We start from the raw sequence: 12,713 nt of genomic DNA, 5'->3' as shown, positions 1-12,713 counted from the left end.
AGATTGGAATCATTTGCCCACCATGGAAAAGTCAGTCTTACTATAGAGCTACATGTACATTGAATCTCCCTACATTATTTACTAACTCTGCCCTCTGGCATGCTCCATAATTCTCAACACTGCTTACAGATGGATGCTAAATACACTTTCCCCAGTATCCACTGTTTTATTTACAAAATAGTAGTCCCACCATAGAAGAATGGATACAGAAAATGGGGTTCACTTACACAATGGAATACTACTCGGCTGTTAAGAACAAGGATGTCAGCAGTTTTGCAGGCAAATAGATGGAATTAGAAAATATCATCCTGTGAGGTAACAGACTCAAAAGGACATGCATGGCATGTACTCACTGATAAGTGGATATTAGCCAAAAAAGGTAGAGAATACCTAGGATACAATCCACAAAACTCAAGAAAGTTAACAAGCAGAAGGGCCCAAGTGAGATTGCCTCTATCCCACTTGGGAGGGATAAGAAAGCAATCACAGGTGGTGGGGGGTTGCAGAGGAAGGGAGAGAGGACAGGTAGAGGGAAAGGGGAACATAATCAGGTATTGGGGTGGGGGTGGCAGGAGTGAGGGCCAGAAGAAAGAATGGAAACAGGCAACCTAGGAGGTAGGAGGTGGGGGACTCTCTAGAATGTAGCAGACACCTGGGAGGTGAGAGACTCTCAGGACTCAAAGGGAGGGACCTTAGATAAAATGCCCAACAGTGGGGAGAGGTGACTTGTAGAGTCTGTCTCAAGTGGAAGAACAGGGCATTAAATAGAGGAATGGGGTTACCATCCTATAGTCAGACCCAGAATTGTTCCTGTCTGAAAGAACTGCAGACATCGAGATGGAGAGAAGACTGAAGGACGGGAGATTCAGCAACCAGCCCAAATTGGGATCCAGCTTAGGGGAAAGGGGGAAGGGGATGGGAGGAGGCTCTGAGGCCTGACACTGTTACTAATGGTGTGGTGTGCTTACAGACAGGAGCTTGGCATGGCTGCTCCCCAAGAGGCCCAACAAGCAGCTGAAAAGAGACAGATGCAGATACACACAACCAATGGACAGAAGCTGAGGACCCCTGTGGTTGAATTGGAAAAGCGCTGGAAGAAGCTGAGGAGGAGAGTAAAGTTATGGGAGGATGGGCAGTCTTAACTAGCCTGGACTCAAGATCCTTAGGACACTGAGCCACCAACCAGGCAGCATGCACCAGCTGTTATGTGGTCACTGACATATAGAGCAGTGGACTGGCTGGTCTGGCCTCAGCAAGAGAAGAAACACTTATCCCTCGAGACTTCTGGTCTCAGGGAGTGGGGAGGTCTGGGGGAGGAGGCTGGGGTGGACATGTCCTCTTGGAGATGGAGAAGGGGGAGGGGGAATGGGATGAGGAGCAGTCAAAGGGTGGACAGGGAAAGAGATGGCACCTGGACTGTGAAAAAAAAGATTAAAGAAAAATAATAACAGAAACAACAGCAACAAAAAATACAGGAGTCCATAGACGCTTTGTAAATATAAACTGTGAATACTTAATATCATGAGAAACATGTAGTCCCCATTGGCCTAAGTCACATGTATCATTCTTGTTTGAAAACAAATACATGTAATAAGAAGATGGGTGTACATAACCAACTTCCAATAAAGTAGGAATTTATTATTGACATGCACAGAAACTTCAGTTTATCTGTAAAGCACTTTACTGATCCTTGTGCCTATAGGGAATAGTGCTCATTAGGGAACAAGTTAATTCTTCAAATAAAAATTGAGTCATTGGTAGGTTAATTCCCGTTCAAATCTGTACTTACTTATCTGGTATTGTAAGAGATAACCAGTTAAATTTCCATTTAGTTTCTTAGGAAGGCCCCAGGATAAGGTGGCTGTGTCTTTATCAACTTTGATGACCTTGAGAAAACTTGGTTGTTCAGGTACTAGAAAACACAAGACCATATATAGACACTTATGAGCTAATAAATCCTAAAAAAAGAAATAAAATCCCCCATGAGATTTTAAACTTAAGAAACTCAGATGTGAGCTCCTATGAGCTGTACATTAACTATCATACATTATAAGGGACTCCTTAACATAGTTATTAAGTAATTTGCAGAAATGGCAGCTTCCATATTTATTCTCTTACCTCCTTCTGGTGTCTGAAATATATACGGCTCACTCTCTGGACCAGCTCCTTTGGAATTATAGGCTAAGACTGTTAAGTGAAATTCACTAAAGGGCTCTAGGGAAGGAACCATTCCAGAATTTCGCTGTCCTGAAAACCTTAGAATGTTCACTTCTTTGGGATGTGTCCTTCCATCCAACAGGCTTTTTGTTTTCCACCAATTTATCTGCAATAAAATGCAAACCCTTCAACACAACAACTAGATACTCATTTGACCTCTTGAAATCAGTTTAAAATTTCAGGCAAGTAAAAAATTCAATAGTATCAATTAGGAATTAAAACAAAAAAAATTATAAAAATGGACCTGGTACCAACCTGGTATCCTCTTAGTAGTCCGTGTACTGTTTCCTTAGGAATTGATGACCAGGTAACTTTAACTAATGTACTGTTCATAACATCCACACGATGGATCACAGGAGCCGTACTAGGATCTGTAAAGCATTTAAGATTGATTATCATTCAATGACCTGCATGCAAGCCCGGCATAATATCTTTCCCAAAGTGATTTTTGGAACATTTGTCCTTGGAAAATCATGTTTGTGCTGTTGGTTTCAAATAATATCAGCAGCTTCTTGTTCTGGGGAACTTTCTTGGCTCACAGGAGTTACTGTATCCTATTGAGATATGGTGGCAGGAATAAGGACAAAAGCAAATCAAAATATAAAGCCATGTCCACCAGAATGGTCTTTAAATAATAAAAGAAATTAGCCTCAGTAACATACAGAATACTTTCAGAATTAGGTTAATATTAACAACAATTGTTCTGGTCAGATTTTGAGTTAAGTATGTATTTGTTTAGTCAACATGGTTCAGGGTCACCAGGGTAAAGGGAACTTCTGACTGAGAAAAATGCTTTCATTGCATTGTCTTTTGGCAAGTCTGTGGGGGCAATTTCTTGATTCATTGACTGAGCTTAGAGGGCCTCACCCACTGTGGGTTTTACCTCCCCTGCGTTGGTGGTCCTAGGTTGTACAAAAAATGCAGGCTGAGCAAGCTAAGAGGGCAAGCCAGTAGGCATCACTACTTCATGGCCTCTACTCTTTTATGGCTACTTTGAGGAACTTTACCAGGATCAATGCATATCCTGATGCGATCAGTATTGCCACTTGGTTCTACAGCACTGCGATTGCTAAAAGGGAGACATCTAGACAAATTGCTCATAAATGATGCTCTTTGTGTTCTTTTATTTGAGTACAATAATTTGCAGAGTGGTAGAATGAGAGATTATCTGTCATTCTTGACTTTTTTATCTTTATTCACAGTACATGAACAGTACATGAATCTAGATGCAAAAAGAAAATAAGAATGTGTCCTGATGTGCAAAGTGCCCAGTGCAGTCCTTTATTTCTTGGAAGTATACTTGTAGCAATTATGCTTTTAGTTCTTAATAATATAACCTGTCAGCTCCTTCAAAATTGTGTATATGGTTAGAATTTCATGTTCGAATCTGAGTGTGCATCTTCTCTGTATTAGGAAGTCTCCAGGCATGCAAATGATGACCTGGGAACTGTAGCAGCCTGTTGCTAAGAAGTCCTCGACAAGAAACGAAAATCTAACAAAACCTGGAAAACTCCAGGGTGATTATGTTCCTTCCCTGAGTCTTGTGATGATGGTTCCAGGTCTTTGATTTTCCAAATACAAAGAACTTTAACAGGTTCTTTGATAAAGGAGAAACTTTAAAAGCACTTAGTTTGTTGTTATGGTCTTTTTTTTTCCTTTGTTTTTACAACTATTTTTTGAGACCTATTTTTTTCATGTAGCCCAAAGGATGGAAACAAGGATGACCTTAACCTTCTGATTCTCCAGCCTCTATCTTCTAAGTAGTGGATTTATAGGCATTCGCCATCACATCCATCATCTTGTCATGCTACTGCCTCTACACAGAGATTTGCACTTGTTGGGCTAACACACTATCAGCAAGCTATGTCCCTGTCCAAAGTACTTCTTTAACATTCTATTATGACAAAGATCAACCCTAACTGCCAGGAATGCATGTATTTATTTTTTGTCTCACAGGTAATAGTATGTACTCAAAAATGTTGAGACAAATTACTAACTCGAAAATGTTCTGGGTGTGTTAAGGATTTAAGGATGAATCACTTACAGTCTTCCCCTGAATAGAGTGTCACTGGCTGGGGCTCAGGCCCAGAGCCTAGTTGATTAATGGCTTGAACTTGGACATCGTAAGGAGCATAGACAGTAGGTGTCATCACACGTAATGTGTGGTTTGTAACTGTTTCTTCTTCCCACTCTTCAGGGGCTCCCTGGGGCTTCCAGCTCACTCTGTACTCCAGTCCTGGTCCGTTCTGCTCCATAGATTTCAAAGGCTAAGACAGAAATCAAAGTTCAGTTGATGTACTGGTTGATATATCGACCTAAAGATAGGAGTGGCTATTTCAAAGAGTGTAAGAGTAATTGGGAAAAATTAGAGATCTTACCTGGGTCCCTTTGAGTCAGAAGCAGATTTGTCATTTTATTAGTTTAATTTTATATAGAAATCTTCCACTATCCCAAGACATGGAATGCCAACATTTTAGAATTATACACATATAGGAAAATATAAATGGTCATATGCAAAATAAATAGCTAATACATTGCAAATAGTCTTTTGGGTTTTCTTAAGCTGCTGCCATATTCTACAATTTACTACAAAAGAAACAAAAACTCTGTGGCCATAAAGTCTTTGTTCATGGCTCCTCAGGCAGAATACTTTACTCCATAAGATTCTGTCCAATCTTCCATGAAAAGAGAGAGATGTGGCTATATTTAATTCTGAAAAATACATTTTTAATAGAGAAGACCCAGTGTAGTAAATCCTCTCTTTCTAAATGAATACTTTCACAGCTCCTTGACACAAAATAGCTTTTTACTTACTTAATTTTGTTGCCTAGGAAAGATTTGTGGAAGAGTTTCTGGTTTTTTAAATTAGAAATTAGTTATTTCCATTTTAGTTTTTAATTAAGGGAAACTTGAAAGAAAAATAATGTGGTTTAAAGTACCAATTTAATTTCACATATGAGTACTTCATTTAAATGATTCAGTTATGTAAAAAATCACTTATAATACATTTTTGATCCTAGGCTTAGAAGTAGATTTATATGGAGAGTAATTTTGTTTGTGTACGTGGGTGATTAAATATCATATAAAATGCTCTTGTAGCATTTACTATGCTTCTTCATTTGGTACAACTGGCTAAAATACTTATTAGAAGCATTGCTTGGATCTCATTGAAAGCAGCATGCTTCATCAACAAATCATTTTAGATTTATATTTATTCCAAAGCAACTACTTACATTAACTAAAATTGTTCATCAAGACAAAAATGACTCATAATTGCCAGAGCTACTTTTTATATTTGCATGTGCTACAAAGAATTAGTCAAAATATTTCAGTATCACATAGGTATTGGTCTATATCCTTATAATAACTAGAGTCCTAAACATTTTCAAGTCTATCAAGATATGAGCATTATTTAAATATTCATTTTTATCTTTAATTACATGCATGTGGTATGTTTGTGTGTAAGTATGTATGAATACAGGTGCCCATGGACTTCAAAGAAATCATTGGGTCTCCTGGAGCTGAGGTTGCAGAAGATAATGAAGCATGCATCACAGTTGCTGGGAATACCTTAATATTCTATAAAACATTGTGTACCCTTATCTAACAAGTCAACTCTCCAGTCATTAATACAAGGAGTTAGCTACAAACCACAAAAAGAATTATACTTTTTCAATCCTTAATAACAATAAATATGTAAAAATAATATTATTCAATTAATAACAATAAATATGTAAAAATAATATTATTCAATTTGCTCATATATTGCTCCAAGGAAAAAAGTAAACGTAATGTTCTCTTACACATTTAATATACACTGTGCCAGTGTTAAAAAAAAATCACTTAGCTATTTTGTCAATGTTTTGTTTCCTGGGCTCCTCTAGGAATTTTGTATGTTGCTAGTCATCAAGACTTCAATAATTCTCATAAATAACATAACAAAACCACAGTCTCAAAAGAGCAAATATGAACCAGGTGAAGAGGCCATGGCCTTTCCCTTTCTCTTATAGCACTGTCCACAAGAAAAAGGCTTCCAGAAAGACCTTATTGAGTTAGGGATCTAGGAATCTACAGATGTTCCTTGACAGGCCTGAGAAACTTACGCTGGTGTTACCAACACTTCTTATATATAATATTCTGCAAAAATATCTATGCATGTAACAGAGGGAGCCACATGTGAAGCAAGTTTATACATATCAGTGTAGGCATCAAAGAAACAGACACTTTGCCATAGTTATCTTTTAAAAAACTATTTAAACTTACTAATTTTAATGATAGAAGTTATAGTACTCATTGTAGTCCTGTGTTGTTTTGAATATGTTTACATCGTAGAATATAAAACATATAAAAATCATGTAAGTTTGCACTGTGTCATACATATGTATTTTTGAGTGGTGAGAATAATTAAAATTCAACCTTTTACCAATTTATAAAAATCATAGTACATTTTCTAAATATGGTTACTTTGCTGTTTCCTTAATTTTCCACTTAATTCTCCTTAGTTTCATTTTAAATATGGACTGACTCTTTTCTTTTGAAACTTGCAGTAAATATTGTTAAACCTCTAGCACTTGCGAATTGAATACCTCAGCTATGCCCATTTAGAATGGTAATTAAAGCACTTTTTAATTCCCTACTTTACCTAGATGTCTGGGTGAATTTATTCATTTGTTTGTTCTTTAGGTGTTAGTCATGTATTTTCTTCGAAGTTCGTTATGTTATTGAAATCAATTTTTAAACTCATTTAAATATGCTTAGGAACAAGGGGCAGAAACTATCAACGAAGAAGTATTTTTAAAAAGCATTTTACAAGATCTAAATTGTTATTTATTTTTATTATTATAAAATTTTAAGTAAAACAGACTGATATCACTTCCCTTTTCTTCTCTCTCATCTCTCTCATGGAATCCTGCCTTGCTTCCTCTCAACATTGAAGCTTTTTTTCTTTACTTGCTATTGTTACACACACACACACACACACACACACACACACACACACACACAAACACACACAAACACACACACACACACATACCTAAATATGTAAATACAACACTTAGGGCTTTTCATCATGGGGAAACCTCTTTTCTTTCACTTTCAGCATTCCTGAGTTGCCTGTAGTTATCTGTCTACAGATGGGACCTAGAGTCTATTTAGCAGAGAAGAAATCATAACTGATACCAAAAACCTAATCAATCATTTGGGGCCAGAGAGGTCATGGTTCTCACTGAGGAACCTGCTATCATCAATTTACTAAGGAAGAATAATCCTAGCTGCATCATTACATCTATCCACATACCCGTCTACAGGTGTGTCTCTCAAAGATATTTCTCTTTCCTTTCAACAGAAGGAGAAAATTTAAAATATTTACAGCTACCCAAAATAGAGAGAGCAGGTAACAGTGGGGTACATTTCAAACGTAAGTCTTGGTTCCAGACAAAACTTGATAATTACATAATAAAATGATCGGATAATGGAAGTTATCCCAGCAGATATAAACTGTTTCTCCAGATGCAAAGAGTGGCTTGATTTAGTGACATTTGCTAGTGATACATTCTATAGTGTGAAGAAGGAAAGAGTCTCAGTGTCTAAGTCTGAAGCTGAAGTTGTCATAAGAATCAGAAGTGAATGTCTATAAGACTATGTCTCCTATCATCATCTTCTATACATGGTGACCATATGATGTAAGTTTTTTTTACTACATTTTAATTGTGATGATATCTAAAATAGTTCAGGAGAAATACTAGAAAATTTACAATTTCTCATAACAGATTCTATCTAGATCAATGTGTCACAATCAATTTACAGAGTTAGACCCCATTTCAAACACATTCCTTTTGTTTGTTGTTTTGTTCTTGGGGTTCAGAACAAGCTCTTGTTCATTTGAGGCAGGCACTCTACCAGTGAGCTAGATTTCTAATACTATTTACAGCAAATCCAATCACTGTGGTCCTAAAACACTGACAATAACCCAAGAACTTAGCTTGATTCCCTGACCTTATTTAGTTATTCTTAAAAAATGCTGTTGTGCCTTTAGAGTTAGCAAGCCAACTTAAAATGAATAAATAAACAGCAGAGAGAAACAGATTAACAAATTAATACACACCTCCCATTTTATAATCATTTCCTTGGGTTGAGATGCTTGAACTCTGATGTTATGTGGATTCTTGTCTGGAGCTGAGAAGTGACAAGCATTAAATTATTTGTTTTTACTTCATAGTAACCAGTTGGTTAAATATCATAACACCCAACACCTCAAAAGCCAAATAAATAAATATTTTACAATACTTATTAAATTCAATAGTTTCTAAGATTTAAGATAGCTTTGCAGAATAAATTTAATTAGGAGGAGAAAGGTAGGGTTCTTAGAGTTCTATACTGACTGTATAGTGGAAAGTATATGATTTGCTACAGATATTTAAATTTAAGTCTGCGAGTTAAAATTTGAAGCTTATATAAAGAAACATATTTTTTTAAATTTCCAAACTGTACTTTACTGTCACAATTAGTGAGAAAATATATGCTGTGAATACATGCCCATAGAAGCATGAATTGGAAATTTATGTTATCGATATCAACAAACCACTTTTATAGATATTAAATTGAAGTAACATGTAATATGTGTATAAAATGCATTCATGTAGATGCATTTTATTGGAAACATCCTAACAAGGATTTTAACACTGAATCCAGTATAAGGTAAAAACATACAAGCCCCAGATTCAAGTTGTACTTCATCTTGCTTCTTCCTTAGTCAAAAAATGTTGATTATACCTAGCATGCTTATTTTACTCAGGAAAAAGCAAATACCATTTCATGACCACAATACTGCCCAATGTTAATTCCATCATATATATTGTCGCTACACTCTCTCTGTTGGCAATTCATAAAGTTGATCTGATAATTTAGATATATATGGAAATACATACATTTTAAATTCCTAAGGAAGTAACACTAGTACATAGTTTTACATTTTTAGATGATTTTTGTATTAGCCAATGGTGTTTCTTTGGGAATTGAGTCCATGGTTTTCTCTACCTACTGAGCTTCCATTTAGAATTTCCATGATAAAACTGCTTCCAACATGATATTGATATTTAGCTGTTGAAAATTTCTTAAGTGTAGTATTTTCTCACATACCATGTACCGATTCCAATCTCCTCACTATCAAATAAATTTACAACTCTAAAATGAATACACTTCTAATGTTGTACACTGCTAACTTGCAAAGCTTTTCAAATTATATTCAGTAATCTAAAATCTTACATTACATGCTTGATCTTTTTTTTAATGCATTCAAAAACAATGATTTGGCCAACATGAAATATTATGTTAGCAACCTGATGGTAGGCCTTCCATACCTGCTGGTGGAGTTTCATGATGGTCTGATGGTTGGCTGGAGTGACTTTTTCCGACTTCGTTTACAGCTGTGACCCTAAACTGATATCTCACATACGGAGCCAAAGGTAGCACAACATCTGTTTCTTCTCCTCGGACTCTAGTTAGTTCCTCCCACTTTCCAGGTTCCTCTCTGTTCCCTTCAAATTCTACAATGTACTCTGAGGCAAGACCATGAACAAGCTATTAGACATATTGAGTCTGTTGAAGGTTTATTAAGACTTAATTACAATATTAAAAACTTTTGTAAAAAGGAAGAAAAATGGAGCTGACAGAAGAGTAAAGTGTTTTTCTTGAAAGCTTGAATCTTGGGTTCATTTTCCAGAACCTATATGAAAAAGTTGGTAGTACTCATTTGTATCCTAGCACAAGAAAGGTGAAAATAAGAGAATTTCTAAGGTTCCTAGACAGCTAGCCTAGTCTACTTGACAATTCACAGGCTATGAGATATCCTGTCTCAAAAATAAACAATTAAACAGAAGATAGCCAGTGCTTAAGAAATGATACCCAAGAATAATTGCTGACATAAATATACCTGCATGTACATCCACACACAGACACGCACAGACATGCACACACACACACACACACACATACACACACACACACACACACAGAGAGAGAAAGAGACAGAGACAGAGAGACAGAGAGAGAGACAGACAGACAGAGAGACAGAGAGAGAGATACAGACATACACATGTTTATGTTCACATACACACACTCACATCTGTATACATAGGACCTTGCATACCCCAAAACATACAACAACGTTGAAGAAAAGAGTAATGACATTTCCAGGAAAATGAGTTAAACTGGAGAAAAGCCTCTTAAGTTAATTAAGCCAATCTCAGGAAGACAAAGTTATTTTCAGTGGTGATTTTTAGATTTTAAACAGACATGTAATCATGCACATACATAAGACATGAAAGTTGAGTTAAAGCTCTCAAGCTGGACTGGACAGATATACTAGTAGGAAAAGGGTAGTAGGAGGGAGGGTAGGGGAGCATGAGGGGAAGTATGAACAAGGTACAGTACATATTAGTACAAAGAGTTAGAACTATGTAACCAATTAAATGCAGTTTATAAGAGTATTTTCAGAAGTATTTAATTTGGGGCTCGCTCAATAGTTAACAGCACTTGCTGTTCTTCTGGAAGAGCCAGGTTCAATTTCCATCACACACACAGCAACCCACAACCACCTGTAACTCTAGTCTCAGGACATACAATGTCCTCTTCTTACCTCTACAGATACTGCACTTAAGGATTGTACAGATATACAAGCAGATAAACACACATACATAAAATAATGATACTATATAAATCTCATTTATTACGTAATCTACCATTTATTATGTAATCAAAATCACCATGTTTTAATTTGACTTTCCTAGGGAAAGATAAAGTTCAACTCAAAGCCTCCTACCGCTGATTTTGCTGTTGTGGTCATCTCCTGCTTCCCAGGACAGCCGGACACTCCTGTTTTGTCTTTCTGACAGGAGAAGGTTTCTGGGAGGATCTGGAACACCTAATCAGTGATAAAAGATAGCATGACAACAAAAGCTTACAGGAGCAATGAGGATGTCGGAGCAGAGACAGTTCCATGTGACAGCCACCATGTTTTTCCAGGGGTTTACAGCTCACTTGTCAACAGTCAAGTTCAGCTTCCTGAGATGACTTAATACTCAGAGCTTCCAGTGTGCCTATAAACCCTTGGGTCTGAGTATGCACCGGGATGATGGTAATCATGTCCTTTTATACGTTCATGCTTCTTTAAAGTTCACAGAGAACTTTTATCCCTGTTATTATTTGGTGAGAGCATTTGCCTCTCTTGGGTAGTGGTTCAAAGAGAAGCTGAGCCTTTGAGATATTTGACTTTTTGTCAGTTACTCATGAAAATAACAGTAAAAAAATCTATCAAGAAACTACCTGAGAATTTGTCTAAGCCCAACTGTGCATGACCTGCTGCCACTGGGTTTCTTTATAATGAACATGATCTTAATACTTGGGGTGAAAACAAAAAAGCAGTAAAGAAACTGGAGATTGCTGATTTCCAAGTTCAGAGACATTTGCAGGTTCCCTTCCTTTCGGAGATCACTCTGAGACACACACATTTCAGCAACCCTAGAGCTTCTAGTTTGTTTGTTTGTTTGTTTATTCATTTATTTCTATCCCAAATGTTGCCCCACTTCCTGGCCCTTCCTCAAAGAGTTTCTCCCCCTCCCCTACACCTTTGAGAGGGTGTCCCCCTACCAGCGGTATCCACTGACCCTGGTGCATCAATCTCTCCAGGATTAGGCACATCCTTTCCTACTAAGGTCGGACATTGCAACCCTCTGCTACATATGTGTCAGGGGCCTCGGACCTGTCCATGTATCATCTTTGGTTGAGCTTCCTTTTGAAATGCAGTCTTCTCCATACCTATAACCTATTGACCACAGCAGCTCTCAAAAGCCCATGTTTGGCTGACAGGGCATTAGGATCGTCTAAAGAACAACATTTAAAAATAAATGCCACCTGTTCTCTTTATTTATGGTTTACTAAAGTGGGGATGCCCAGAATGTGCACTTGCGAAATTATTGGCAATGTGACAATTATGCACGATCAAATTTAGGATATATGATGGGTCTCAAGTGAATCTCTAATTTCCCCCAGATCATCCCTATCTATCTGCTAGGTTATTCTTTTCTTTAGGACTAAAGGATTTTTAAGAGAAGGGATGTCTTATTAACCTTTGTATTGTCCTTCGTGCCTTGCACCTAAGTGTTTTATGACTAAATGAGAAAGTTAAAAGTGTAGCTGCTTCAATCATGCCAATTATTATCCTATGAAATCAATAAAAATTTATATTATGTTATATGTAAACAAGACAGGGACATTGAGATTTATGTGGCTGTTCTGCAATTCTCCAGTCTACAGATATAGATATGGAAATAGAGTTTAAAGATATGTAAATATATATGTATATACATACATATATGTATATGTGTGTGTGTGTGTGTGTGTGTTCAGAGCCTATTTTTGAAGTTGACTTGGAGATATGTGTGTGTGTGTGTGTGTGTGTGTGTATCCATGGCAAAATGATCTTATTTCAAATAAAC

The 12,713-nt window shown here is 36.8% G+C and overlaps 1 protein-coding gene across 11 annotated transcripts in view; it reads right to left on the bottom strand.

The window, feature by feature from the left end:
- The window catches only part of Chl1 (cell adhesion molecule L1-like), a 214,430-nt gene that overhangs the window by 17,734 nt on the left and 183,983 nt on the right, over positions 1-12,713 (bottom strand). For all 11 annotated transcript variants that reach the window (XM_063286790.1, XM_039108773.2, XM_039108777.2 and 8 more), the window contains 7 exons: positions 11,039-11,140; positions 9,579-9,776; positions 8,324-8,394; positions 4,262-4,484; positions 2,473-2,588; positions 2,119-2,323; positions 1,790-1,912 (listed from right to left, as the gene is read on the bottom strand). In XM_063286790.1, coding sequence (XP_063142860.1) covers positions 1,790-1,912; positions 2,119-2,323; positions 2,473-2,588; positions 4,262-4,484; positions 8,324-8,394; positions 9,579-9,776; positions 11,039-11,140 — 1,038 coding nt within the window. The remainder of the gene's footprint in view (positions 1-1,789; positions 1,913-2,118; positions 2,324-2,472; positions 2,589-4,261; positions 4,485-8,323; positions 8,395-9,578; positions 9,777-11,038; positions 11,141-12,713) is intronic.

The sequence above is a fragment of the Rattus norvegicus genome, chromosome 4 (assembly GCF_036323735.1).
Source record: "Rattus norvegicus strain BN/NHsdMcwi chromosome 4, GRCr8, whole genome shotgun sequence".
NCBI classification, from domain to species: Eukaryota; Metazoa; Chordata; class Mammalia; order Rodentia; family Muridae; genus Rattus; species Rattus norvegicus.
Note: the sequence above shows the minus strand (reverse complement) of the source record. Positions and strands in the feature narration are given on the sequence as shown.